The sequence below is a fragment of the Cervus canadensis genome, chromosome 11, assembly GCF_019320065.1.
Source record: "Cervus canadensis isolate Bull #8, Minnesota chromosome 11, ASM1932006v1, whole genome shotgun sequence".
NCBI lineage: Eukaryota > Metazoa > Chordata > Mammalia > Artiodactyla > Cervidae > Cervus > Cervus canadensis.
Genome location: NC_057396.1, coordinates 75,127,540 through 75,152,492, shown reverse-complemented (window position 1 = coordinate 75,152,492; position 24,953 = coordinate 75,127,540). Strand labels below are relative to the sequence as shown.

The 24,953-nt window shown below is 55.4% G+C and overlaps 1 protein-coding gene across 5 annotated transcripts in view; it reads left to right on the top strand.

Moving 5' to 3' along the window:
* Window positions 1–1,252: 1,252 nt before the first annotated feature.
* The window catches only part of SLC43A1 (solute carrier family 43 member 1), a 35,749-nt gene continuing 12,048 nt past the window's right edge, over window positions 1,253–24,953 (top strand). The window contains exons 1-7 of one of the 5 annotated variants that reach the window (XM_043481774.1): window positions 1,253–1,515; window positions 2,799–2,965; window positions 15,175–15,352; window positions 15,464–15,519; window positions 15,651–15,727; window positions 18,880–18,972; window positions 21,002–21,135. In XM_043481774.1, the coding sequence (XP_043337709.1) occupies window positions 2,812–2,965; window positions 15,175–15,352; window positions 15,464–15,519; window positions 15,651–15,727; window positions 18,880–18,972; window positions 21,002–21,135 (692 nt within the window). In that variant the 5' untranslated portion in view covers window positions 1,253–1,515; window positions 2,799–2,811. Of the gene's footprint in view, window positions 1,516–1,975; window positions 2,145–2,798; window positions 2,966–3,884; window positions 4,057–15,174; window positions 15,353–15,463; window positions 15,520–15,650; window positions 15,728–18,879; window positions 18,973–21,001; window positions 21,136–24,953 lie in introns of those variants that run through there. The other 4 variants (XM_043481779.1, XM_043481776.1, XM_043481777.1 and 1 more) reach the window with 4 other exon arrangements.

Below are 24,953 nucleotides of genomic sequence, written 5' to 3'. Positions count from 1 at the left end.
CAGCTGCTAGCCCCCAGGCCTGTCCCCCTGTGACAAGCTCCGAGGCATAAATGAGCCTGTGATGTTTTGAGGATTTAATGATTACTTTTGCTTGGAAAAATATGGGCTTCCCTGGAGGCTCAGATAGTAAAGTCTTCCTGCAATGTGGGAGACCCTGGTTTGATCCCTGGGTCAGGAAGACCCCCCAAAGAAGGGAATGGATACTCACTCCAGTATTCTTGCCTGGAGAATCCCATGGACAGAGGAGGATGGAGGGCTACAGTCCAGGGGGTCACAAAGAGTCGGACGCGACTGAGTGACCGGCACACACTTTGCCTGCAAAGTGCTCAGCGTGTGTTAGCCACTCAGCAGATGTGAGTTCCTCCCTGGGCGAAGCGGCTCAGCTGTTTAGAGTCCCTCTTGTCTGGGGCCTGGAACGTCCCGGGCAGTTGCTCACACACCCAAAGAGCCTTGTGAACATCATCAACATCTCTCTCCAGACACCGCGATGAACTCGGCATCTGTACTGATGGGCCCTCGTCCTCATCCACAGGATGAGTGTGAGTCCACACACAGTTGACCCTCTGCTTTACAGATGGGGAAACTGAGGCTCCGGGAGGTCCAGAGACTTCCCAGGAGTCAGTAAATGTCTGGAGGGCTCCCATCACCACGTCTTCTATAATAATAATGATGACAGCAGCGACAACCGCAGTGAACAGCTGATTATGCTTCCTTTGTGCCAAGCACTGCCGTGAGCGTTTTGCCCGCCTCTGAACCCCCAATTCCAGCCCCCAGCTCTCCAGCAGTCCTACTGCCGGTACCATTGTGAAGTAGGTGCTGTTGTTACCACAACTTACAGATGGAAACCGAGGCTCAGAGAGGCCAAGCAACTCGCTCAAGGTAGCCCAGGGCAGTGTTCACGTGCGCTCTCAGAGCTCGATCTGACTACCTCTGCAAGGAAATCCGTGTCACTCTGCCTCTCTCTCCGAAAACTCCGCTCCCCAACTGCACAGTTCAAAACCCCACCCGTCCGCCCGGGATCGCGGTCATTGCGCTCCAGCCGAGGTGTTCTTTGCTGCGGCCGAGGATACAGAGAGGGCTGCCCGGTTCTCCTGGGGGGCCGGGGCAGAGGCTAGGGCCAGGGAGATGCGTGGACATTTTAGGCGCAGGGCCGTGTGCCGGGGAGAGTGTCTGGGTATCCGGGATCGAGTCACGTGCGCGTGAAACTCGACCTAGGGGCAGGGTTTGCGGAGGGAACCCCCGCCCCCAGCTCGGGGCGCAGCCCCGGACGGGCGTCAATACAGCTGTTGGCTCGCTCCGTCGATTCACCTCGTCCCAGCCTCGCCGCGCGGACTGGGACCGCTCGGAGGCGTCGTGTCCCCCGACCTCCTCCGATGGAACAGGGGCGGTGAGAGCCCCAGGCGGAATCTCCGAGGCCGCGAGCGCCGGGACGGTCCCGAGCTGGGCCCCCCGGACACCTGACGCCGGACGCCGACGGGTCCGCGGCCACGCGAGGCGCGTCTGCCGGGATCAGAGGTGAGCGGCCGGCGGTGCTGGGCTGCGGGGGTCCCTGAGAGCCGCTCGGGTAGCTCCTACCGATTCTTCCAGGCTCCCCAAGAAACCCTGTCACCTGAGCGCGCGCCTCCCGCCTCCCCCAGCGCGTCCTCCCGCCCCCTGGGTCTGGCCCCTCTGCGCCCTGTCCGGCCACGCTTCCCCCGCTCGGAGCACGCTAGTGTCGGAGGCCGTGCGGACCTGCGGGTGCCCTCGAAGGCCCAGGCCCATTTCACAGATGGGAATACTGAGGCTCCGGGGCGCAGGCACTGGCGCCTCCCCCCGCCCCCTCCCACCCTTTCTCTGCGGCCCGGCCCGCCCCTCTCCTCTGCGATCTCCTCTGGCTTTCCTTCCTCCCACCCCCGGCCGCTCTCCGCCCCGGCGCCGCCCGCGTGCCGTCCCCTCCCGCAGCGGCGGCCGTGCCCGAGGCTGGGGCGGGGGCGGGGGCGGGGGGGTGGTGGGCGGGGAGCGCGGGCGGCTTGTCTCCCTTTGGTAAACACGCCCGCCCGCCAGCCCCTCCGCCGCCCCGGCCCTTATTGAGTCAGCGGCCGCCGGACTTCCTGCGGGAACCCGAGCCCCCTCCCCGGACCGGAGAGGACGGGCAGGCGCCTCGGGTGAGCGGGGGCCGCCGGGGGCGCGGGGGGCCCGCCTGGGGCCCCTTCCACGTGGCAGCTGCCGGCAGGGAGCGAGAGCCCGCGGGCACTTGGGTCGCCCGGCGCGGGAAGGGGCAGGGCCCGCGGGAGCCCGGCCCCGGGGGAGAGGAGTTGTCTCCCCGGGGCCACGGGAAGACGGAGGGAGGCGGGGGGTGTCCTGGGGCTGCCATCCGACTTCCCCTTCCTTCTGCTCTCCTCGGGGGGTCCTTCCTGGAGCTGGAGGCTGGCTGGCGGCCGGCGGCGGCTTCAGAGCGCGCCCTGCCCCTTGCTGACCTCTGGGGACTCCGGGAAGCGCGGTTTTGGACGCCGGGAGCCGGGCACCGCGTGCCTGGGCCTCGGTGGAGGAGCCTGGCGGTGCGCCAGGAGTCCGTGGCACGCAGACAGGACCTCCCGGCCCCTAATAGTGACCCAGGGTCGGGGGGGATCCCAGCGCCGCGTGCGCCCCCGGCGCTGCCCGTGCGCCCAGAGCCAGCCCGGCGAGACCCGCTGGGAAGCCCGGGACGCGATGGGGGCCTCCGTCGCGGGAGGCTCGAGGGGGGTCTCTAGAGCCCGCACGATAAAGGGCGCTTCTCAGGGTCCTCTGGGCGCCAGGCTCAGCACTCTCTGCCCCGGCAGGCTGGCCGCCGGCATGGCCCCCACGCTGGAGCAGGCCTACCGGCGGCGCTGGTGGATGGCGTGCTCGGCGGTGCTGGAGAACCTCTTCTTCTCTGCAGTGCTCCTGGGCTGGAGCTCCCTGCTCATCATGCTCAAGAACGAGGGCTTCTACTCCAGCATGTGCTCAGGTACCCCGAGAAGGGACCGGCGGAGGCGGCAGCGCGGGCGGGGGGCGCCTCCGAGGTCGGAGACCGAGCACCGCGCAGGGGCTTGGGCACCCTACTCTCCACCATACTTTCTCTAGAGAAGAACCCACTCACTGAATTCAGTTTGCACAGAAACCCAAGCGTCCTGCCGGCATCTCAGGTTCGGGGTGGGATCCTTTGGCAACCTCAGGTCTAGAGCAAGACGCACAGCAGCTGGATGAGGGTTTTCTTGCTGGGACTATTGTCAGGCTGAAGGAGGCAGAGGACAGTCTTCAAGCTGGGTTTGATCATCAAGGTGGGGGGGGGGGGTTGGTGCGCCTCCTTTTCCAGGCCCTTGGAGGCCTCAGGTCACCTCTTATACAATTAGTAGCCTCATTTTGTCTAGGGCCCCAGCTCATGGGGGTCTTTGTTTCCATTGTGGTCACCTGGGCTTTGTATGAGGGGCTCTGAAGGCTGGAGTGAGAATTCTGGCAATCTTGGGGAACCCTGGCAGTCTTCAAGTGCCCGGAGACAAGGAGTCGCCCCTCCTGCTGCCTGGGACTTGAGTTTCTCCTGCTGTCTGACACGGGGATCTTTCCTTTCTGGGAAGGAGAGCGCTGAGCTGACAGGCTCAGCCCAAGGAGCTGGAGGGATGTGGAGTTTGTTCCTGGCCTGCTTATCCTCTTCCTCCAAACGCCTGGCCGAGGAACAGGCTTTGGAGGAGGGCCAGCTTGGGTTAGAATCCCAGGAGCTGGCTGACTGTGGCCAGGTCTCCACAGCGCTGAGTGCTTCCCGGGGGGCACTAGTGGTGAAGAGCCCGCCTGCCAATGCCGGAGTCTTAAGAGGCGAGGGTTTGATCCCTGGGTCAGGAAGATCCCCTGGAGGAGGGCATGGCAACTCACTCCAGTATTCTTGCCTGGAGAATCCCGTGGACAGAGCAGCCCAGCGGGCTTCGGTCCACAGGGTCACAAAGAGTTGGGCGTGACTGTAGAGAGCACGGACGCAGGCTAAACCGTCGAGCTTCAGATGCCTGGTCTGCAAAGTGGGAAGAAGAGCAGTGTCTATGCGGTGAGAGGGAACAGTGCGTGATCCGTGTGAGTGTCCTTCCTGGCCTCTCCCAGCTCCTGACTTCACTCCCTGCAGCCATCTGCCTTGGCTGTGGTAGAAAACGCTTGCCCTCGCGGGGGTGGAACTGGGGCGCCCTTGATTTCTGCACCCTCTCAGCTCTCTGCCCGACTAATCCGTAAGCCGCAGGTGGGGTGCAGGATGCGTGGGCATGCACAGCCTGATGGGGGGACCGAGGAGGTGGGGATACAAGCTGGCAGCTGGCTCAGGAGGCCCTGGCTTGGGGTGGCGTGCTGGGCATCCCAGGGTGGCTGGGAGAACCAGGCAGAGGGTCAGGCATCCCTGTGCCAGGGGAGGCCAGGGGTCCAGGTCTCTGCTGAGCTGTTTGCCCTGGACACCGGGGAGTCCTGCCCTTTGCTGCCTCGTGGCCTTGATGCCTGTCTCTGCCTGTCCAGTGGCTTCTTGCAGCCCTCTGCACCTGTTTTGGTTTCTTTTTATATCAACTTTATTGAAGATTACCTCACACATTCTGATGAGGTGGACAAATTTATACACCTTAGGAACCATCACTACATTCAATATTTAGAATATTTCCATCACCTGCAAAACTCCTTCCCTTTCGCTGCCCATCGTCCAGCTTTTAAAAAATATGGGTAAGAGGTTGGTTAAGATAGAAGTATCGTGCCTTACAATTCACTCATTGAAAGTACCCAAGTTGGGGCTTCCTGGGTGGTCCAGTGGTTAAGAGTCCGTCTGCCAATGCAGAGGACACAGGTTCTATCCTTGGTCTGGGAAGATCCCGCCTGCCGCAGGGCTGGTGAGCCCGCGGGCCACAACTGCTAAAGCCTGCACAATCTCGAGCCTCTGGTCCCAAGGAGAGAAGCCTCTGCAGAGAGAAGCCCCGAACGGCCGCTAGAGTAGCCCCTGTTCGCCGCATCCAGAGGAAGCCCAATGCAGCCACACAGACCCAGTGTGGCCAGAAGGAAAAAAGGATACAAGTTAATGGTTTTTAATCTATTCAGAGTTGTTCCACCATCACCACAACCCTTTTAGAACATTTCCTTTGCCCCCCAAAGTCACCCTGGACCCACCAGCGGTACCCACCCCTCCCTACATCTTCTTTCACCCCCCAGCACGAGGCAGCCCCTTGTCTGCTTCCTGTTACAGGTTTGCTATGACAAACGTCCCATGTAAATTGCATCTTATAACAGGTGCTCTTGTGTTAGGGTTAGCATGATGTTTTCAAGGTTCATTCGTGTTGGCAAGGGTATCAAGACACAGTTCCTTTCCAAGTCCTTTGCTACCACAGTTTATCTCTCCGTCAAACAGTTGCTTGATATTTGGGTTGTCTCCTTTTGGGGGCTATTACAGTGATGCTTCTGTGAACACTCGTGTTCAAGTCCTGGGTGGACATGTACTTTCTTTCCATATGGAATTGCTGGGCCATAGGGTAACTCTGACATTTGAGGAACTGCTAGCTGTTTGCCATTTTCCATTCCTGGCAGCAGTGCACGAGTGTTCCGACTTCTCCATGTCCTAGACAACATTTGTTATTTCTCACCTGCTTTACTGTGGACATTGCTATCTTTCTATGCATTTCTCTAGTGGCTAAGGGGGAAGAGGCAATGGCGCCCCACTCCAGTGCTCTTGCCTGGGAAATCCCCTGGACGGAAGAGCCTGGTGGGCTGCAGTCCATGGGGTTGCGAAGAGTTGGACCCGACTGGGAGACTTCACTTTCACTTTTCACTTTCATGCGCTGGAGGAGGAAATGGCAACCCACTCCAGAGTTCTTGCCTGGAGAATCCCAGGGACGGGGGAGCCGGGTGGGCTGCCGTCTACGGGGTCGCACAGAGTTGGACACGACTGATGTGACTTAGCAGCAGCAGCAGCATTGGCTAATGACGGTTGAGCATCTTTCTCACGTACTTCTCGGCCACGAATGTGTCTTTGTTTGGAGACATCTCTTTAGATCCGTTCCCCATTTTTGAAGTGGGTTATATTTTATTCCTGAGTTGTAAGAGTTCCTTGTATTACAGGTGCAAGTCCCTCACCAGATATGGGAGCTTCTCACTTCAGTGATGTTGCAGAGCACAGGCTCTGGGGTGTGTGGGCTCAGCAGTTGCGGCTCCTGGGCTTCGAGCAGTCTCAACAGTCACCGCGCACACTGGCTTAGCTGTTCCCTGGCAGGTGGGATCTTCCACGCCCAGGGGTCGAACACATGTCTTCTGCATTGGCAGGCAGATTCTTTCCCCCGAGTCACCAGAGAAGCCCTCTTTTCACATTCTTTATAGTGTTCTTCGGAGAACAGAACTTTTTTTTTTAACTGATGTATGGTTGATTTATAGTGTTTTGTTAGCTTCTGGTGTATAGCAAAGTGATGCAGTTTTATCTGTTAATACATATACACACATATATAATTATTTTTCATATTATCTTCCATGATGGTTTGTTACAGGATATTCAATATATAGTTCCCTGTGCTATACAGTAGGTCCTTGTTGTTTATTTTATAGGTAATATTTTGTAGCTGCTAATCCCACACTCTTTTTTTTTTTTTTAAATCCCACCCTCTTTTAATTTATCCGTTTTCCCACTTCCCCATTCCCCTTTGGCAACCTTAAATTTAGTTTATGGGTAACCAAGGAGATCCAACCAGTCCATCCTGAAGGTGATCAGTCCTGGGTGTTCATTGGAAGGACTGATGCTGAAGCTGAAACTCCAATACTTTGGCCACATCATGCGAAGAGTTGACTCATTGGAAAAGACCCTGATGCTGGGAGTGGTTGGGGGCAGGAGGAGAAGGGGGCAACAGAGGATGAGATGGCTGGATGGTGTCACTGACTCTATGGGCATGAGTTTGAGTAAACTCCGGGAGTTGGTGATGAACAGGGAGGCCTGGCGTGCTGCGATTCATGGGGTCGCAAAGAGTCGGACAGGACTGAGCGACTGAACTGAACTGAACCATAAATTTGGTCTGGTGCCTGAAAGGTTTTAATACTGGTGAAGTCCAAACCATCTTTTCTTTTACCATTTGTGCTTTGGTGTCATGTTTAAGAAACCATCGCCTCATGTAAGATCACAAAGATTCACACCTGTGTTTTCTTCTAGGCGTTTTAAAGTTTTAGCTGTTACATTTCGATCTCTAATCCATTTGAACTTACGTTTTGTGGCTGGTGTGAGGTAGCCATCTGGTGTTTTTCGTTGCCCAGACATGAGTGTGTGTTGGAGCCTGGTACCTTGGGGTCACTAGTGGTGACCAAAGTGAACCCTCCCTGTTTCAGAACTTTATGAGCTGTGATAAGCAGGTACAGCAGGGCTCTCTTTCATTCAGAGGACTTCAGCCTCTAGACACCTGCTGCTGGGGCTGCGAGTCCATTTCACGTCAGTCCCGCGGCTCCATCCAACACACCTGCTTCCTGCTTCTTGAAGCTTCCCTCTGCAGGGTCCCAGGACCACACTTGACCGGGACTCTGTCCCGCTGTGCGTGGAAGGACACAGACGGCGTGGCTTCCCATTCTGCTCTGTGCTGCTCGGCGGGTTGCCGCCAGTTACTTACCTTTCTTAATGTTGTTGTTGAATCCCTACGTCGTCCCACTCTTTTGCGACCCCATGGACCGTAGCCCGCCAGGCTCTTCTGTCCATGGGATTTCCCAGGCAAGAATACTGGAGTGGGTTGCCCTTTCCTTCTCCAGGGCATCTTCCTGACGCAGGGATCGAATCCACATCTCCTGCATTGGCAGGCAGATTCTTTACCATGGAGGCACCCGGGAAGCCCAATTACATCTCCATGACCCTGTATATAAAGCGGGACCTCGGGACCTACCTCCTGAGGCTATTGGGAAAGTGGAATGAGAGCCAGCATACAAATCTCAGACTCCAGCTGGGCATTATCTTGTTCTGCGCCCAGCTCTCCCAGCATTTGCTCTGTGACCTTAGGCGAGTTCCTTGGCCTCTCTGGATCTCCATGTCTAATTTGCAGTGTGACCTTAGGCGAGGTCCTTGGCCTCTCTGGATCTCCATGTCTAATTTACCGTGTGACCTTAGGCGAGGTCCTTGGCCTCTCTGGATCTCCATGTCTAAGTCTGTAGAGCGGAGTGCACAACCCTCATCCTTCTTGCTTTGGGGAAATGACGTGAGGACCAGTGATGCCGTGTAACAGACGTTGAGTTCATTATGGAGGCACTTATTAGCATTGGCTTTGGGGTTTCCAACCACACCTCCTGTCTTCTCAGCTTTGGTGGATGGCTCACCACCTGTAGAGGCATCACAGCCAAAGAGGACTCTGTTACTCAGAAGGTAGGCAGAGGCGATTCAGCTGATGACACACAGTTGCATATGCCGCATAAATGCCACAATAATAAAACAGTAGCTAACGTTCACCAAGCATTGACTGTTGCTAGTGAGATCTTTAGAGATCTCACAATGTTGTGAGATCCTCACAACTCTGCTTTTGTAGCAGAGCAAGCTGGAACTTCCCTGCTGGTCCAGTGGCTGAGACTCCGTGCTTTCAATGCAGGGAGCCTGGGTCGACCTCTGGTTGGGGAACTAGATCTCAAATACTGCACCTGAGCATTTGAATGCTGCCACTAAATATCCTTTATGCGGCAGCTAAGACCTGGCACAGCCAGATAAAATGGAGCCTGGAGGGCTATAGTCCACGGGGTCGCAAAGAGTTGGACATGACTGAGCATGCAAGTACAAAATAAATATTAAAAACAAAGAGGAGAAAGCTGAAGCTCAGAGATGCTAAGTAATTTGCCCCAGGTCACACAGTGAATAAATAAGGAGCAGAGTGAGTAGTCAGCCCCAGATTGGACCCAAGAACCTTTTCCCGTTGGCTTTAGCTCAAGAGTCCTCCGGCGGAGTCCTGTTACAGACAAGACAGCCAGCCAGAGCCCAGACCTGTGGGTGTTTGGAGGGCTTTGGCTGTGTCAGCTGCAGGATGGCAAATCTTGGGGCTGGGGGGAGGGGGCGATGGTGAGGAAGGGCTCACAGACCCAGGAGACAAAGAAAATGGGATCTCTCTGTGAGTATTGTGTGTGCGTGCAGCGGTCCATACAGTCCTCCTCTCCTACAGTTGCGGCCACTGAACCCATTTCACAGATGGGATAACAGAGCCTCAGAGTTTCAGCCTCACAGCTAGTGGAACGAGAATCATCCTCTTCCCCAGTGTTTCCCAGACCTCGTCATTTGCAGTTCACCTGCATGATTTTACCATTTCTGTGTGCCCATAGGTACTATTATTTACTTCCTATTTCCTTTTAAATCAGTCCACTTAAAAAGCCTCATGAAAACAGAGAAACACGAAACAAAGTTTTAAAAGCCTCATTTTCTTTTCCTTTGTTAAATTATGTTTTGTTGGAGCATAGTTGCTTAACAAGGTGGTGGTAGTTGCCGATGTACAGCAAAGTGAATCAGCTGCATGTATACATACTAAAAAGCCTCATTTTATTTATTCATTTTTGGCCACACTGCATGTGGGATCCTGGCTCCCCAACCAGGGATCGAACCCACACTCTCTGCATTGAAGAGCAGAGTTGTCACCACTGGACCACCAGGGAAGCCCCCTAGAAAGCCTCAGCTTGAAGTGTGACATTCTTGGAACCTTGGGTTTGATGTTACTCACAGGTGCACATCGTACATATATATCTCTGTGTTGTTGTTCAGTCACCAAGTTGTGTCTGACTCTTTGTGAGCTGGTGGGCTGCAGCACGCCAGGGTCCTCTGTCCTTCACTATCTCCTAGAGCTTGCTCAAACTCATGCCCATTGAGCCGGTGATGCCATCCAACCATCTCATCCTCTGTCACCCCCTTCTCCTCCCGCCCTCGGTCTTTCCCAGCATCAGGGTCTTTTCTGATGAGTCGACTCTTGGCATCAGGTCGCCCGTCTGTCTTGGGTGGCCTTGCATGGCATGGCTCACAGCTTCTCTGAGTTACGCAAGCCCCTTTCCCACGATGAGGCTGTGATCCATGAAGGGGTATGTATTTCCAATCCATATGTACATGTATGTGTTTGATATATTTTTGAATAACTAATAACTATAAAAAAGATATACTTTGAAATAACTAATAACTGTGAAACATGTGCAGTTGACCCTTGAATAGCACAGGTTTGAACCGCTCAGGGTTGTTTTCAAGAGTAAATCGGACAAGGTTACACACTTCCTGGTGGGTTGAATCCGCAGCTGCAAAAACGCAGATACGGAGGGACCCCAAGTAGGTCGGGCTGACTCATTACAGGCAGATTTTCTAACGTGAGGAGGAAGGGTTGAGGCCCCAACCCCCTGTGGCTCAAGGGTCAACTGTACCTCTAAACCCAACCTGAGTGTGCACATGCCATGCATACCACACTTGGGAAATACTGTTTTCTCTGACTTCAGAGCCCAATGCGATCATTAACTTCCTGCATATGTTTCTTTCATCACACCTCATGCTTCGCTTGTCTATAAAATGGGAGAAATTAGATTTCAAAGACCTCTCCTGTTGTAACTGACACAGACAGAGGTCTAAGAGGTCTTTGCACCCTGGGCTGGCTCCCCTCTTGGTTCAGAAGTCTGGCTTAATCTAAAAGAGTGGTATAAGCAAACTCATTTACAAAAAAGAAATGGCTGTAGAAAACACACCGTTACTAGGGAGAAAGGGTTGGCCGGGGGTAAGTTGGGAGATTGGAACTGATTTATACACAATACTATATATAAAATAGATAACTAACAAGGACCTACTGTATAGCACAGGGACCTCAACTCAATACTCTGTAATGACCTACATGGGAAAAGACTCTAAAAAGAGCAGATATATGTATTTGTATAGCTGATTCACTTTGTTACACAGCAGAAACTAACTCAGCTATACTGCCATAAAAAGTACATTATTAAAAAAAAAGGTCTGGCTTTATGCATCCACCCAGAACGATCAGGCCTCAGGAACTAGCTCCTGTGAGTCAAACTCACAAGAGGCGGACTGACTGAAACCGGAGAAGTGAATGCATTAGTGGACCTTCAGTTATTTGCTATCCCTGGGCTAGAATTCTCCACCCATGGAAGAACGCCTGTCCTTGCCAGCACTAGTGTTGGCTTCAGAGACTTACTAAGCTGCTCTGTTCGGGAGAGAGCAGCCCCGTGGAGCAACCAGGAAGTGTTGACTTTGGAGAAGGTCTTGAGCCGGAACTCGGCCTGCCTGTAAGAAGCGGTGTGACTTGCTGTCACCATCTATCTGCGGGGGTCACTGCTCTCACTTCTTGGGGTGGTGAAGAGTAAATGATATACTATATGGAAAAGCCTGGCACAAAGTGGATTAGCTGAGAGCTAGTGAGAGAAAGTATCATTTGATTGTGAAAGACTTAGGCGCAGGACCCGTGTCTAATTCAGGGGCTGCAGACTCAGAGGCCTGGCAGTTAATAACAACTGGGTGTTGATATCCAGCAGGGGAATCCAGTTACTAGTAGTACATTACTTTGTATGGTGGTGGATGGTAACTGGACATGGTCATGATCATTTTGCAGTGTATATAAATTTCAAATTACTATGTTGTACATGTGAAACTGATACACTGTGTCTCAAGCACACTTCAATAAAAACCATAATAATAATTAGGCCAATCAGGGCAGCTACGGGATGGTGAGTGGTGGCGAGCTAATAGCGAGGTGAGGACTTGGGTGACTTAGGGCAGGCCCTGACGAAAAGGAGTGGCTGCCACTCACCTCCAGCAGTGGCCGGATCTCCTGACATAGTAAAGAAAAGCCAGACTTTGTGATTTTTAGATGATAACTCCTGATTTTAAACTGGCACCCGGGGACTTCCCTCGTGGTCCAGTGGCTAAGACGCCGCCACACCTCCAATGCAGGGGCCTCAGGTTCAATGCCTGGTCAGAGAGCTAGATCCCACATGTCGCCACGAAGATGCGGTGCAGCTAAACAGATAAATAGACGGGCACCCGATTAAAATTTGCAAGCCAAGCAGAATACCTGTAGGGTTTGTTGCTGATCACCTCTTTGCAGCCTCCGGTCTAAATTACCATCGCATTTCTTCCTGTTTTACCTACTGTCGGATCATAGAGCTTGTCGTGTAGTAGGTGTCACTGAAGTGTGTGGAGATGGAATGGACAGGTGCAAAGCAACCCGGTGGGGAAGTAAACAGAGACAATGAAGATCACTAAATTAGGGGGCCAGCCTGAACCCCAGAGGGGCTTCCCAGGTGGTGCCAGTGGTGAGGAACTGCCTGCCAATGCAGGAGACATAGAGATGCAGGTTCAGTCCCTGGGTCGGGAAGCTCCCTGGAGGAAGACGTGGCCACTCATTCCAGTACTCCTGCCTGGAGAGTCCCGTGGACAGAGGAGCCTGGTGGGCTGCAGTCCATAGGGTCGCACAGAGTCAGACACAACTGAAGTGACTTAGAACACGCACGCATTGACCCCTGGGAGACTCTGCTCTAACCTGCCAACGCCTTCTTCCAGGTACCCGCACTGGTCCCCCAGCTCATCCACCAGCATTCCTGCAGCCCATTGCCCAAGGGACTTCCTCCTCTGCTTGTCCCTTTGGTGCTCTGACAATAATTCATTCTCTTTCTGATCTCAGCCATTGGCCACCCACATGCCCTTTGGATTCCTAAAGTCAGGGGTCACGGTGCTCATGGGGGAGGGGGGTGGGGTGAGGGGGGCGGGGCAGATACAGCCCACACTAGCGCATCTTCCTGTTTTGCCCAGGTGGCGCTAGTGGTAAAGCAAGCGGCTGCCAGTGCAGGAGACCCAGAGGTGCGGGTTCTGTCCCCAGGTTGGGAAGCTCCCCTGGGGAAGGGAATGGCAACCCACTCCAGTATTCTTGCCGGGATAAGCCCATGGACGGAGGAGCCTGGGGGCTGCAGTCTGTGGGGTCTCAGAGACTCGGACACGGCTGAGGAACTTAGCACGCACAGCACCCGTTGCTCTTTACAGTAAGCCCCCCACTCACCCACGAGTTCTGTTCTGAGAGCATGCTCTTAAGTCTAACTAAATGTTAGTGAGTCCAGAAGTCAGCCGAGGCACCCAGCCAACACACTTGGCTATGTAGTGCTGTGTGTAACAGGTCTGTAATACTTTTCACACAAATAATACGTAAAAAACAAATACAAAATAGAGAGAAAATGTTTTGAATGTATGCAGTACAGGTAACGCCAGTGGTAAAGAACCTGCCTGCCAATGCAGGAGGCATGAGAGACGTGGGTTCGATCTCCGTGTCGGGAAGATCCCCCCGGAGGAGAGCATGGCAATCCTCTCCGGTATTCTTGCCTGGAGAATCCCATGGACGAGGACCCTGGCGGGCTACAGTCCACGGGGTCGCAAAGAGTCGGACACGAGTGGAAGGGACTTAGTGACCTTGAAAAGTGCAGTACTACAGAGCAACAGCCGGCACACAGGGGCTGGCCATGAGTGAGCAGGCAAGAAAAGCTACTGATGGAGGAGGGAGAAAAAGTGGGAGATGGTAGAGCTGAAGGGTCGACAGCAAAAGGAGACAGGGGGCAGAGTGCAAGGTCACTCACACCTGACATTTATGGAACGCACGTTCGCAACTTGAGGTTCGTATGTCGGGGACTTTCTGTATGTCAGCGTCCACTTGACTATTACCTAGTACAAACCCCGTGAGAGCTGAGAGCTGTCTTATTCACTGTGGGGTCTCCAGCACCTAGAGGAGAGGCTCCCAGATCATGAACCACCATCGACCCCTTCGTCAGCTCTTCCAGGAGCATCTTCTTGGGGCCAGGCCATGTACAGAGCTTCGCGCCCCTTCTCCAACTCAATCTCCTAAGGAGCCTGGGTTAGCCATTCTCTGTTCCCTGTTTCAGGCAAGGGGCCCGAGCCTCAAAGAGAGGAAGTTATTTGGCCAAGGTTGCACAGCCAGTGGGGATGGGGGTAGAAATTCAGTCCCTGGTCTGTGGGTCCTCCAGGCACACCCTGACTTTGCCCTTGGCCACGACGCCTAAGTGAAAATAGGACAGAGGGGAGTCCCAGCCTCATTGAGCACTGAATGAAATGAAAACCCCCTCCTTCCCTCACCATTAGCATGAATGAAATGGAAACCCCCTCCTTCCCTCACCATCAGCATGAATGAAATGAAAACCCCCTCCTTCCCTCACCATCAGCATGAATGAAATGGAAACCCCCTCCTTCCCTCACGTCAGCCTTCCTCACTAACCTGTCTCAGCTCCCAGCTGGCATCTTACCTGGGAGATGACTTCTGGAGGAGTCCTGTAGGGCACTGCTGTGATCCTAATTCTGTATCTTGGTTTCCTTATCTGGAGAGTGGAGGTAACTTTATTAGCTCACTCCTGGGGCTGTCATGAGTTAATACAGTGACTGTTGAGAATATGCCTAGAACATGGTTAAATTCTCAACAAATATTAGCTCTTGGGGGACTCCCCTGGAGGTCCAGTGGCTAAGACTCAATGCCCCTACTGCAGGGCGGCCAGGTTCAATCCCCAGTCAGGGAACTAGAACCTGCATGCCGCAACTATGACCCAGGGCAGCCAAATTAATTAATCTAAAAATGCGAGCTATTATTTTATCAGAATGTCATTTATGGGGAAAGGATTTCTTGTTACATTATTCGAGCGTCACTCACTGAGGCTGTCCCAGACTCAAGGGTGCTTCCTGTTGGGGATCTATCACCCTCTAACCTTGGACACTGAGTGAATATTTCAGTGCAGTAAATACTTTGATGTCTGTTATCCTGTTCGAGTTAGTTGAGGCCTCAGGTTGGGTGTATGACCCCCCCGGGTCAGATACTGCATGCATGCCTACTCAGTCATGTCTGACTCTTTGCGACCACCTGGACTGTAGCCCACCAGGCTGCTCTGTCCATGGAATTCTCCAGACAAGAATATTGGAGCAGGTAGCCTGTCCCTACTCCAGGGGATCTTCCTGACCCAGAGATCAAATCTAGGTCTCCTTCATTGGCAGGCAGATTCTTTACCACTGAGCCACCAGGGAAGCCCAACCCCATCGCTACCACTTATGGAGCCCCTTCCCCATCAGAGTAGTAGGTATGACTCCAAAGTCCCCCGGTCAGCAGGCAAGCAGAGGCCGGGCACTGGAGGGCCGGACCCCTGATCCCAGCACGCGCTCCTGGGCCCTGCGGCTCCCGCCGTCACGTGCTGCCTCTCTTCCCCCCTCCTCAGCTGAGAACACCACCAACACCACCCAGGACGAGCCACGTGGGTGGCCCAGCTGCAACCAGCAGGAAGAGATGCTCAACCTGGGCTTCACCATCGGCTCCTTTGTGCTCAGCGCCACCACTCTGCCGCTGGGGGTCCTCATGGACCGCTTCGGCCCCCGGCCCACGCGGCTGATGGGCAGGTGAGGCGGTTGGGCTGTGGGGGAGCTGGAAGGGGCTGCGGGGGCCTGGACGGTGGGATGGTGCTGCAGGGGGAGGGAGGCAACTGCTCCCCCTTCCCTGCTTCTCCTTAGCGCCTGCTTCGCTGCATCCTGCTCCCTCATGGCCCTGGCCTCTTGGAACACAAAAGGTGAGATGTCTGGCATCTTGTGCCCGCACAGGAAGAAAATGGGTGGGATGAAGGTGGATGGTGCCCCAGCTCCTGCCTTTAGCCTCCCCCAGCTCCCCAGAGGCCCTCATCCATCTTTCTTCCCTTCCCAGTTCTGTCTCCGCTGATATTCCTGGCATTGTCCATGAATGGTTTTGGTGGCATCTGCCTAACCTTCTCGTCACTCACGGTGAGTATGACAGGCCCTGACCTGGCCGCAGGGCACCCAGGAGTGGGGTGGGCGAGCGAGGGTGAGGGTGGAGAGGGACGCAGATCAAAGGCACGTGTGTGTGTGTGTGTGTGTGTGTGAGAGAGAGAGAGAGAGAAGGGTGGGTGTGAGGCTGTGTGTACAGATGAGGCTGTCAGGGTGGATGCTGGGTGTGTGTGTATGTGTGTGTGTTTCCCAAGCCCATACATCTGTCGAACTCCATCCTAGGCACTGGGGCCATGGCACAGACAGAACTGATAACGTCCCCTTTCTGGAACTTTACATTCAGGGCTTGGGGGAACAGACAACCCTAAAAACAAGTAAACTAATGCATGCTGTCCTGAGTGCTGGAAAGAATAAACCTGGGTGATGCAGAAGTAAGAGGGGGCCGCAGCTTGAGACTGCGGTGTGTGTTTGCTGCGTGGTGTATGTACGGTGCTGTCCGTGGCAGCTTAATGTGTTTATCGGTCTGTTAGACTGAACCATGCAAAGTTGCCCACGCTTGTCGGTGCTTGACTTTCAAAGAGGGCCTTTTCGCCTGGCTCTCTGAGTGTGTGTGTGTTTGTGTGTGTGTGTGTGTGTGAGTGAGCAGAAGGGATGGAGGCTTATGGGTAGCGTGAGTGGTGCCCGGAGGGGCTGCAGACTGGGCTGCCCCCGGCTGTTTATCTTCACGGAGAGCGCCTGACTGCCAGACTGGGTCTTCTGGCTGAATTTCACCGCAACCAGCAGCTGCCTTTAATTCCAGCCCAGGACATTTCACAACTCCCTGAGGAAGCGGGTCCCCTCCTCCCCGCCGCGCTCCGCAGCCCCTCTTCCACTCCGTGCAGCTTGGCTCAGGGCCCCGAAACCCTCCCCTCCCCTCCGCTTGGGGCCTGACCTCGAACCCTGCCCTGGGGCTCAGGGCACGCCACGCGCCAGAGGACGCCACGCCCCCGCCCCGCTGTTAGTAATCTCCAGCCAATGGCAGGGCCCGATCCGGCCACGCCCCCGCCCCGCGTTAGTAATCTCCAGCCAATGGCAGGGCCGGGATCCGACTCAGGCCTCGGGGGCTGGCCCGCCCGCCGGATCCCTGCCGGAAGTCCAGTGCAGCGTCGGCTTAGCTAGGCCGGCCCAGGCCGTGCTGGGCGGAGAAGGCGCTCGGACTCTGGCGGGAGGCGGGTGGGGGCTCACGACTGAGGAGCACCGCGGCCTCGGCCACTCGCCAGACCCTGGCGCTTTCCCTGGCGTCCTTGGCAAGCATGCCTTACACAGCCAGGCAACTGGGGAAACCCCTGCTCGAGTGGGGTCATCTCGGCCCCGCCTCTGTTTCCCAGCCGCGTGGAGGTTGATGGAGATCGTGGATGTCTCTGTGTTTATTCCCCTTCCTCTCCGGAGCTGTTTCAGATCCCTTCTGAGCCTCCGTTTTTCCCTCTGCGGAGAGGGTTTTAGCTCTGTGTGGCGTCTAAGACTCTTCCAGCTGGGGGCTCTGTCGACTGGCAGTGAGGAGTAGGGGTCGGGGTAGGGGATACCCGGCTCTACTTTCCCCTCACTCCAGGGCCTGGCTCAGGCCAGTGAACAGACCAGTTCTATCTCTTTTTTTTTTTTTTAAACTATTATTTGCATTTATTTTTTGTGGCATTTATTCCCCGGGCCATAAGCTTTTGTTTCTTCAGTTTCTCCTGGGATATTTTTTTTCCTTCTGTGCAGCCTCCTCTTCCGCTTTAGGAACCATCTGTTCTTTTTCAGTAAGCATCTTCTCAGTGTGGCAAGGAGAGCTCCTGTATGGGTTGATCCGACCAGGAGCTCTGTAAGTCCTTTGCTACATCCTGGGGGCTTTGTTCACCTGGATGTGCTCAATGACCAGAGAATCTACACCTAAGCCCTGCAGTTCAGCATTACTCTGCATTTCTGAGCTTGTGCAGTAAAAATTCAGCACTCTTGTGGGGCCACCGACACGGAGTCTAGCCCCGCCGTTTGGCCCGTGGACACCTACCAACTCCACCATTGTGACTAAAGAATAGTACACATTGTTTCTTTAAAGTGACATCCTTCAGATACTTGGGGGTTTTCAGATGTGCATTCCCTTAATGGCCTGAGCAGTTTCACGAGTGTTCTTAAAGTGAATTGCAGATCTGAACCTCTTGATTTGCATGATTTTGTGGAGTTTTCTGGGTCTAGGGAATAGCGCACCATTTTTAGAGGTCACCTCAGGCCACTTACCGGAAAAAGCACGACCAGTTCTCTACTGGTGGGAATTCTGGGCTTGCTTTGTGTGTCGGCTTCCTCTTCTGGACACAAGCCTGGCCCTGGCCCTATCCCCTCCCTCACTGCTATCCTCAGCTCCCGAGCCCTCCTGTTACCTGTCCTGGCTCAGTTAAAACCATGGACTGTGGCCTTTGGGGCTACTGAGAAGGTTAAAAGGCACCATCCTGGTAGTCACAGCCTTGGGGTCTGGGATAGAGCTCGTATGGCCAGAACTGGAGAGAAAGTCACTAATGAGCTCCAAGTACATTTCTTTCCCTTTCCGAGTCCCAGTGCTCAGCTATCAAAGGAGTTGCTCTAGAGTGGTATTTCTTAAATATCTAACCACGGCTTATTAAGAGGCAAGTCATGATTAAGGGACTCCGTAAATGCCTAACTTGGGGAACCCTGGGGTTAAACAGAATTTCTCTTTGCAGGCACTTCTGTGTGTGTGTGTGTGTGTGTGTGTGTATAGGGTGGGGTGGGGGAGGGGGCTTCCCAGGTGGCTCAGTGGTAAAGAATCTGCCTGCCAATGCAGGAGACACAGGCGACGCAGGTTTGATTCCTGAGTCGGGAAGATTCCATGGAGAAGGGCGTGGTAACCCGCTTCAGTATTCTTGCTTGGAGAGTCCCAAGAACAGAGGAGCTTGGTGGGCTGCAGTCCATAGGATCGCAAACAGTTGGACACGACTGAGTGACTTAGCACACGTGCTGTGTGTGGGAGGGGGTTATAGCAGTTTCCCTCATTGACTTGGCTTAGAATTTTCCTGTTGCGACTCTGGGGCGCATGTTCCTGGAGCTCGCTTTGAGGACTGCCAGGGTTAGAAGCTTCCAAGCTTTTCCAGGCGGGGCGAGGGGAGCCCTGGGTGGGTGTCAGGGTCTCCCTGCTTACGGGCACCCACCTCCTCTCTCAGCTGCCCAACCTGTTTGGGAACCTGCGCTCCACGTTCATGGCCCTCATGATCGGCTCCTACGCCTCCTCTGCCATCACGTACCCAGGAATCAAGGTATGAGGCTGCTTGGGGAGGGGGTGGTGGTCCATGAGGTTGCTTGGTCTTCTTTCTGCCCTGACACAAGAACTGGGTGCCTGGTGGCTGGTATGTCTGGTGACACATCTCCTGCCAGGCGGACGTCAGCGCCCGCCTCCAATGGGACAAGCCCGGCGGCGCTGTGGGAAGAGCCCGGCGCTGCTGCGGATCAGCGGGTCTCTGTTCTTTCCTTTCCCGTCGTCCGAGTCCAGGCCTTCGTCCTGTCTCCCAGGCCAGTGCTTTCTTAGCTGCTCTCCCTGCCTCCAAGGTTTTCTCTCTCTGAGCGGTCATCCACATGACTTCCAGAATGATCTTAAATGGAGAACTAGCTCACCCACCTGCTCTCTTTCACCTGTGGAATCAAAAACAACCCCTTTACAAGCCTTCCAGGCCCTGGGCTCTTGGACCTCACCCCACTTTTCAGGCCACACCTCCTTTCCCCGTTCTGGAGAGGCTGGGCGATTTGGGTCCCAAGGTTGCCAAGCTAGTCCAGGTGAGGCCAGCTGTAAGACAGGTCCACCTAGAGCCAGACGGCCTGCATCCTCGCTCTGAGCAAGTCTGGGGCCTCCTTCCCGCCTCTGATAAATCACCTTCTAAGCAGGGCCAGAGCGTGCGCTTCAGAGTCTGCCCCGGGCAGCTAATTTATTACAGTAAGTCCCCTGCAAAGGAGCGAGTTCCATTCCAAGAGCACGTGTGTAAGTCCTATTTGTTTGCAAGGCCAACAAAGTTAGCCAGCCAACTAGTACAATTGGCTGTACATGAAATAGGATTGATAGTATTTGTATAGTAATGTAACAGGTGTGTAATAGGTTTATGATACTTCTCACACAAATAACACATTAAAACACAAGCACAGACAGAAAAGAAAGAAAGCCATTTTTAACCGTACAGTGCAGTAGCTTGAAAAGCACCACAGGACAGGGCAGTAGCTGGCACACGGGGACTGGCACCGAGTGGGCAGGCAAGGTGCCACGGCCGGATGGCAGCGCCGACGCGAGGACGTGAGTGTGAGTAAACCCCGGGAGCTGGTGATGGACAGGGAGGCCTGGCGTGCTGCGGTCCATGGGGTCGCAGAGGGTCGGACACGACTGAGCGCCTTCACTTTCTGCTCAGCCTCCGTCCCAGCGGAGGTGCAGTGTGCACTGCTGGGGTGCTGACAGGTGTTCAGGCAGGACCAGGCCTGGAGAGGGGGGTCTCCCTTCCCTCCACTAAGGCAGAGCGATTTGAGGAGCCAGACCCTTGGGGTGTGGCCCTTTGAAGCTCTGTCCTGCTCCCGGGGAAGAAAGAGCCCTGAAGCTGGAGCCCAGGAGGAGTGGTTTTCCCTGGCAGCGCCGGAGCTTGGAGCAGGGACCTGGGATCAGGACAGACAGCGGTCCTCCCGGGCAGAGGGTGGCAGGCAGGACAGCTCCGCCCGCCGGCTGCCTCCCCCGCGGGGCTGACCCGTGGGCACAGAATCGGTCAGGACAGAGCCTGCTGGCCCTGAGGCTGCACAGTGCCCCGCTCCCCCCGCCGCCCTGGGTCACCGCACCTGTGAGAGCCGAGCTAAGACTTCTCCGGTGGAGGGTCTGTCTTCCCCCAGGGAGGGCGGCAGGAAGAGGCAGGAGGAACGCAGCTGGGAGCTTCCACCCTCCTCTCTTGTCCATGAAGTGAAACGACGTGTTGGTGAAAATAAGAACATATGTACAGTCAAAGGCAACACCGGTGTATCTTCTTAAGATAAAAACTGAGATTCCAAAGACCTGTCGAGCTTGTGGCCAGCCTCTTCGGCACGCTTGGAATCACCTCACGTCTCTTGGGAGGGGTGGGGGTGAAAAAGGGAGAGGGCCATGGGGCTTCTAGATCCGGTCTTAGCTTCTGGACTTGGTGTCTTCATCTGCAAATTGGGCACAAAGGGTGGGCTCGCAAAGACCTTCCTGGAGGCCTCTGGGGCCCGGGTTACACTCTGGCTGGAGGGCATGGGCCTGGGGCCTGGCAGCCTCCGCCACGGGCCTCCCCACTCCCCCCACAGCTGATCTACGACGCCGGAGTGTCCTTCATGGCCATCATGTTCGCCTGGTCAGCTCTGGCCTGCCTCATCTTTCTGAACTGTGCCGTCAACTGGCCCAGGGAAGCCTTTCCCTCCCCCGAGGAAGTCAACTACAAGTGAGTGACTTGGCGGTGGGGGGAGGGGGAGATGGGAGGGGACCCCCCCCTGCAGACCTGGAAGCCGGGGTGTGGTGATGCGATGCGCAGAAGCAGCTTGGGGTCAGGGAAACCGAGCTCTGCTTTCCCACCTGAGCCTCGGGCCCGATCCGACCCGGATTGGGTTCTGTGTAGCTGGGGCACGATGCCGGCAGCCAGACATGGGGAGCGTCACCCTATGTCCAGGCTGGAGGACGGGGTCAGAGGAGCAGGGACGCTTGCCATAGCGCCGCATGCCACGGGCACCCAGAAAAGGTGCCTGCGAAGGAATGACGTCCTACCCCGTGTGGGGCAGCCTGAATGGGAGCTTACACAGCCACCCACCCACCCACCCACCCCCACACACACACACACACACACACACCCCGCCCATCAGTTCACACACACACACACACCCCGCCCCGTCAGTTCACACACACACACACACCCCGCCCCTGCCAGTTCACACACACACACACACACACACACTCTGCCCCTGCCAGTTCACACACACACACACACCACCCCTGTCAGTTCACACACACCCCGCCCCTGTCAGTTCACACACACACACACACAAACCCCCCACTCTGTCAGTTCACACACACACACACACACACACACACACCCCACCCATCAGTTCACACACACATACACCACCCTGTCAGTTCACATACACACACACACCCCGCCCATCAGTTCACACACACACACACACACACACACACACACCCTGCCCCGTCAGTTCACACACACACACACACACCCCCTGCCCCTGCCAGTTCACACACACACACACCCCGCCCATCAGTTCACACACACACACACCACCCCTGTCAGTTCACATACACACACACCCCGCCCATCAGTTCACACACACACACACCACCCCTGTCAGTTCACACACACACACACACACACACACACTCTGCCCCTGGCAGTTCACACACACACACACACACCACCCCTGTCAGTGCACACACACCCTGCCCCTGTCAGTTCACACACACACGAGACACACACACCACCCGTCAGTTCACACACACCCTGCCCCTGTCAGTTCACACGCACACACACACACACACCCTGCCCCTGTCAGTTCACACACACACACACACACCACCCCTGTCAGTGCACACACACACACACTCATCCCGCCCCTGTCAGTTCACACACACACACACACCCCGCCCCTGTCAGTTCACACACACACACACACAGACACACACACACACACCGCCCTGTCAGTTCACACACACACGCACCCCGCCCCTGTCAGTTCAAACACACACACACCCCGCCCCTGTCGGTTCACACACACACACACACACACACCCCGCCCTGTCAGTTCACACACACACATACCCGCCCTGTCAGTTCACACACACACACACAGACACACACACACACAGCCGCCCTGTCAGTTCACACACACACACACACGCACCCCGCCCCTGTCAGTTCACACACACACACCCCGCCCTGTCAGTTCACACACACACATACACTGCCCTGTCAGTTCACATACACACACAGACACACACACACACACTGCCCTACACACACACCCCCCGCCCCTGTCAGTTCACACTCACACACACACACCGCCCTGTCAGTTCACACACACACACAGACACACACACACACACCGCCCTGTCAGTTCACACACACACACACGCACCCTGCCCCTGTCAGTTCACACACACACACTGCCCTGTCAGTTCACACACACACACCACAACCGCCCTGCAGTTCACACCACACACACACACACACGCACCCTGCCCCTGTCAGTTCACACACACACACACACACCGCCCTGTCAGTTCACACACACACACACACCGCCCTGTCAGTTCACACACACACACATGCACACACACCCCGCCCCTGTCAGTTCACACACACACACACACACACACACACACCCCGCCCGTCAGTTCACACACACACACACAACACGCACCCCGCCCCTGTCAGTTCACACACACACCACATACACACACATCCCGCCCCTGTTCATTCACACACACACCCCACCCCGTCAGTTCACACACACACACACACCTCCCGCCCTGTCAGTTCACACACACACACACACACCCCGCCCCTGTCAGTTCACACACACACACACACACCCTGCCCTGTCAGTTCACACACACACACACACACACTGCCCTGTCAGTTCACACACACACACACACGCATCCCGCCCCTGTCAGTTCACACACACACACACACCGCCCTGTCAGTTCACACACACACACACACACACACCGCCCCTGTTAGTTCACACACACACGCACACACACCGCCCTGTCAGTTCACACACACACATACCGCCCTGTCAGTTCACACACACACACACACACCGCCCCTGTCAGTTCACACACACACACACACACCCTGCCCTGTCAGTTCACACACACACACACACGCACCCCGCCCTGTCAGTTCACACAACACACACACACACCCCATCCCGTCAGTTCACACACACACACACACACCCCCACCCTGTCAGTTCACACACACACACACACACACACCACCGGCCCCGTCAGTTCACACACACACACACACCGCCCCGTTCAGTTCACACACACACACACACCCCACCCTATCAGTTCACACACACACACACACACGCACCCCGCCCCTGTCAGTTCACACACACACACACTGCCCCTGTCAGTTCACAAACACACACACACACTGCCCCATCAGTTCACACACACAACACCCCCCACCCTATCAGTTCACACACACACACACACGCACCCCACCCCTGTCAGTTCACACACACACACACTGCCCCGTAAGTTCACACACACACACACACGCACCCCACCCTGTCAGTTCACACACACACACACATGCACCCCGCCCTTGTCAGTTCACATACACACACACACACACACACACACACACACCCCCCCCTGTCAGTTCACACACACACACACCACACACACCACCACCCCCGCCCCTGTCAGTTCACACACACACACACCCCGCCCCTGTCAGTTCACACACACACACACTCATCCCGCCCCTGTCAGTTCACACACACACACACACACACCCTGCCCCTGTCAGTTCACACACACACACACACCCCGCCCCTGTCAGTTCACACACACACACACACAGACACACAGACACACACCGCCCTGTCAGTTCACACACACACGCACCCCGCCCCTGTCAGTTCAAACACACACACACCCCGCCCCTGTCGGTTCACACACACACACACACACACACACACCCTGCCCTGTCAGTTCACAGACACACCTACCCCCCCCTGTCAGTTCACACACACACACACACACACGCACCCCGCCCCTGTCAGTTCACACACACACATACACTGCCCTGTCAGTTCACATACACACACACACAGACACACACACACACACCGCCCTGTCAGTTCACACACACACACATACACACACCCCCCGCCCCTGTCAGTTCACACACACACACACCCCGCCCCTGTCAGTTCACACCACACACCAATACAACACACACCCCGCCCCTGTCAGTTCACACACACACACACACACCGCACCCCGCCCCTGTCAGTTCACACACACACACATACACACACATCCCGCCCCTGTCAGTTCACACACACCACACAAACACACAGCCCCCAAACACCACACACAACACACACCACACACACACCACACACACAACACACACCACACACCACACACCCACACACACACCACACACCACAAACCCCACACACACACACCCCACACACACCATACCATACACACCACACACACATA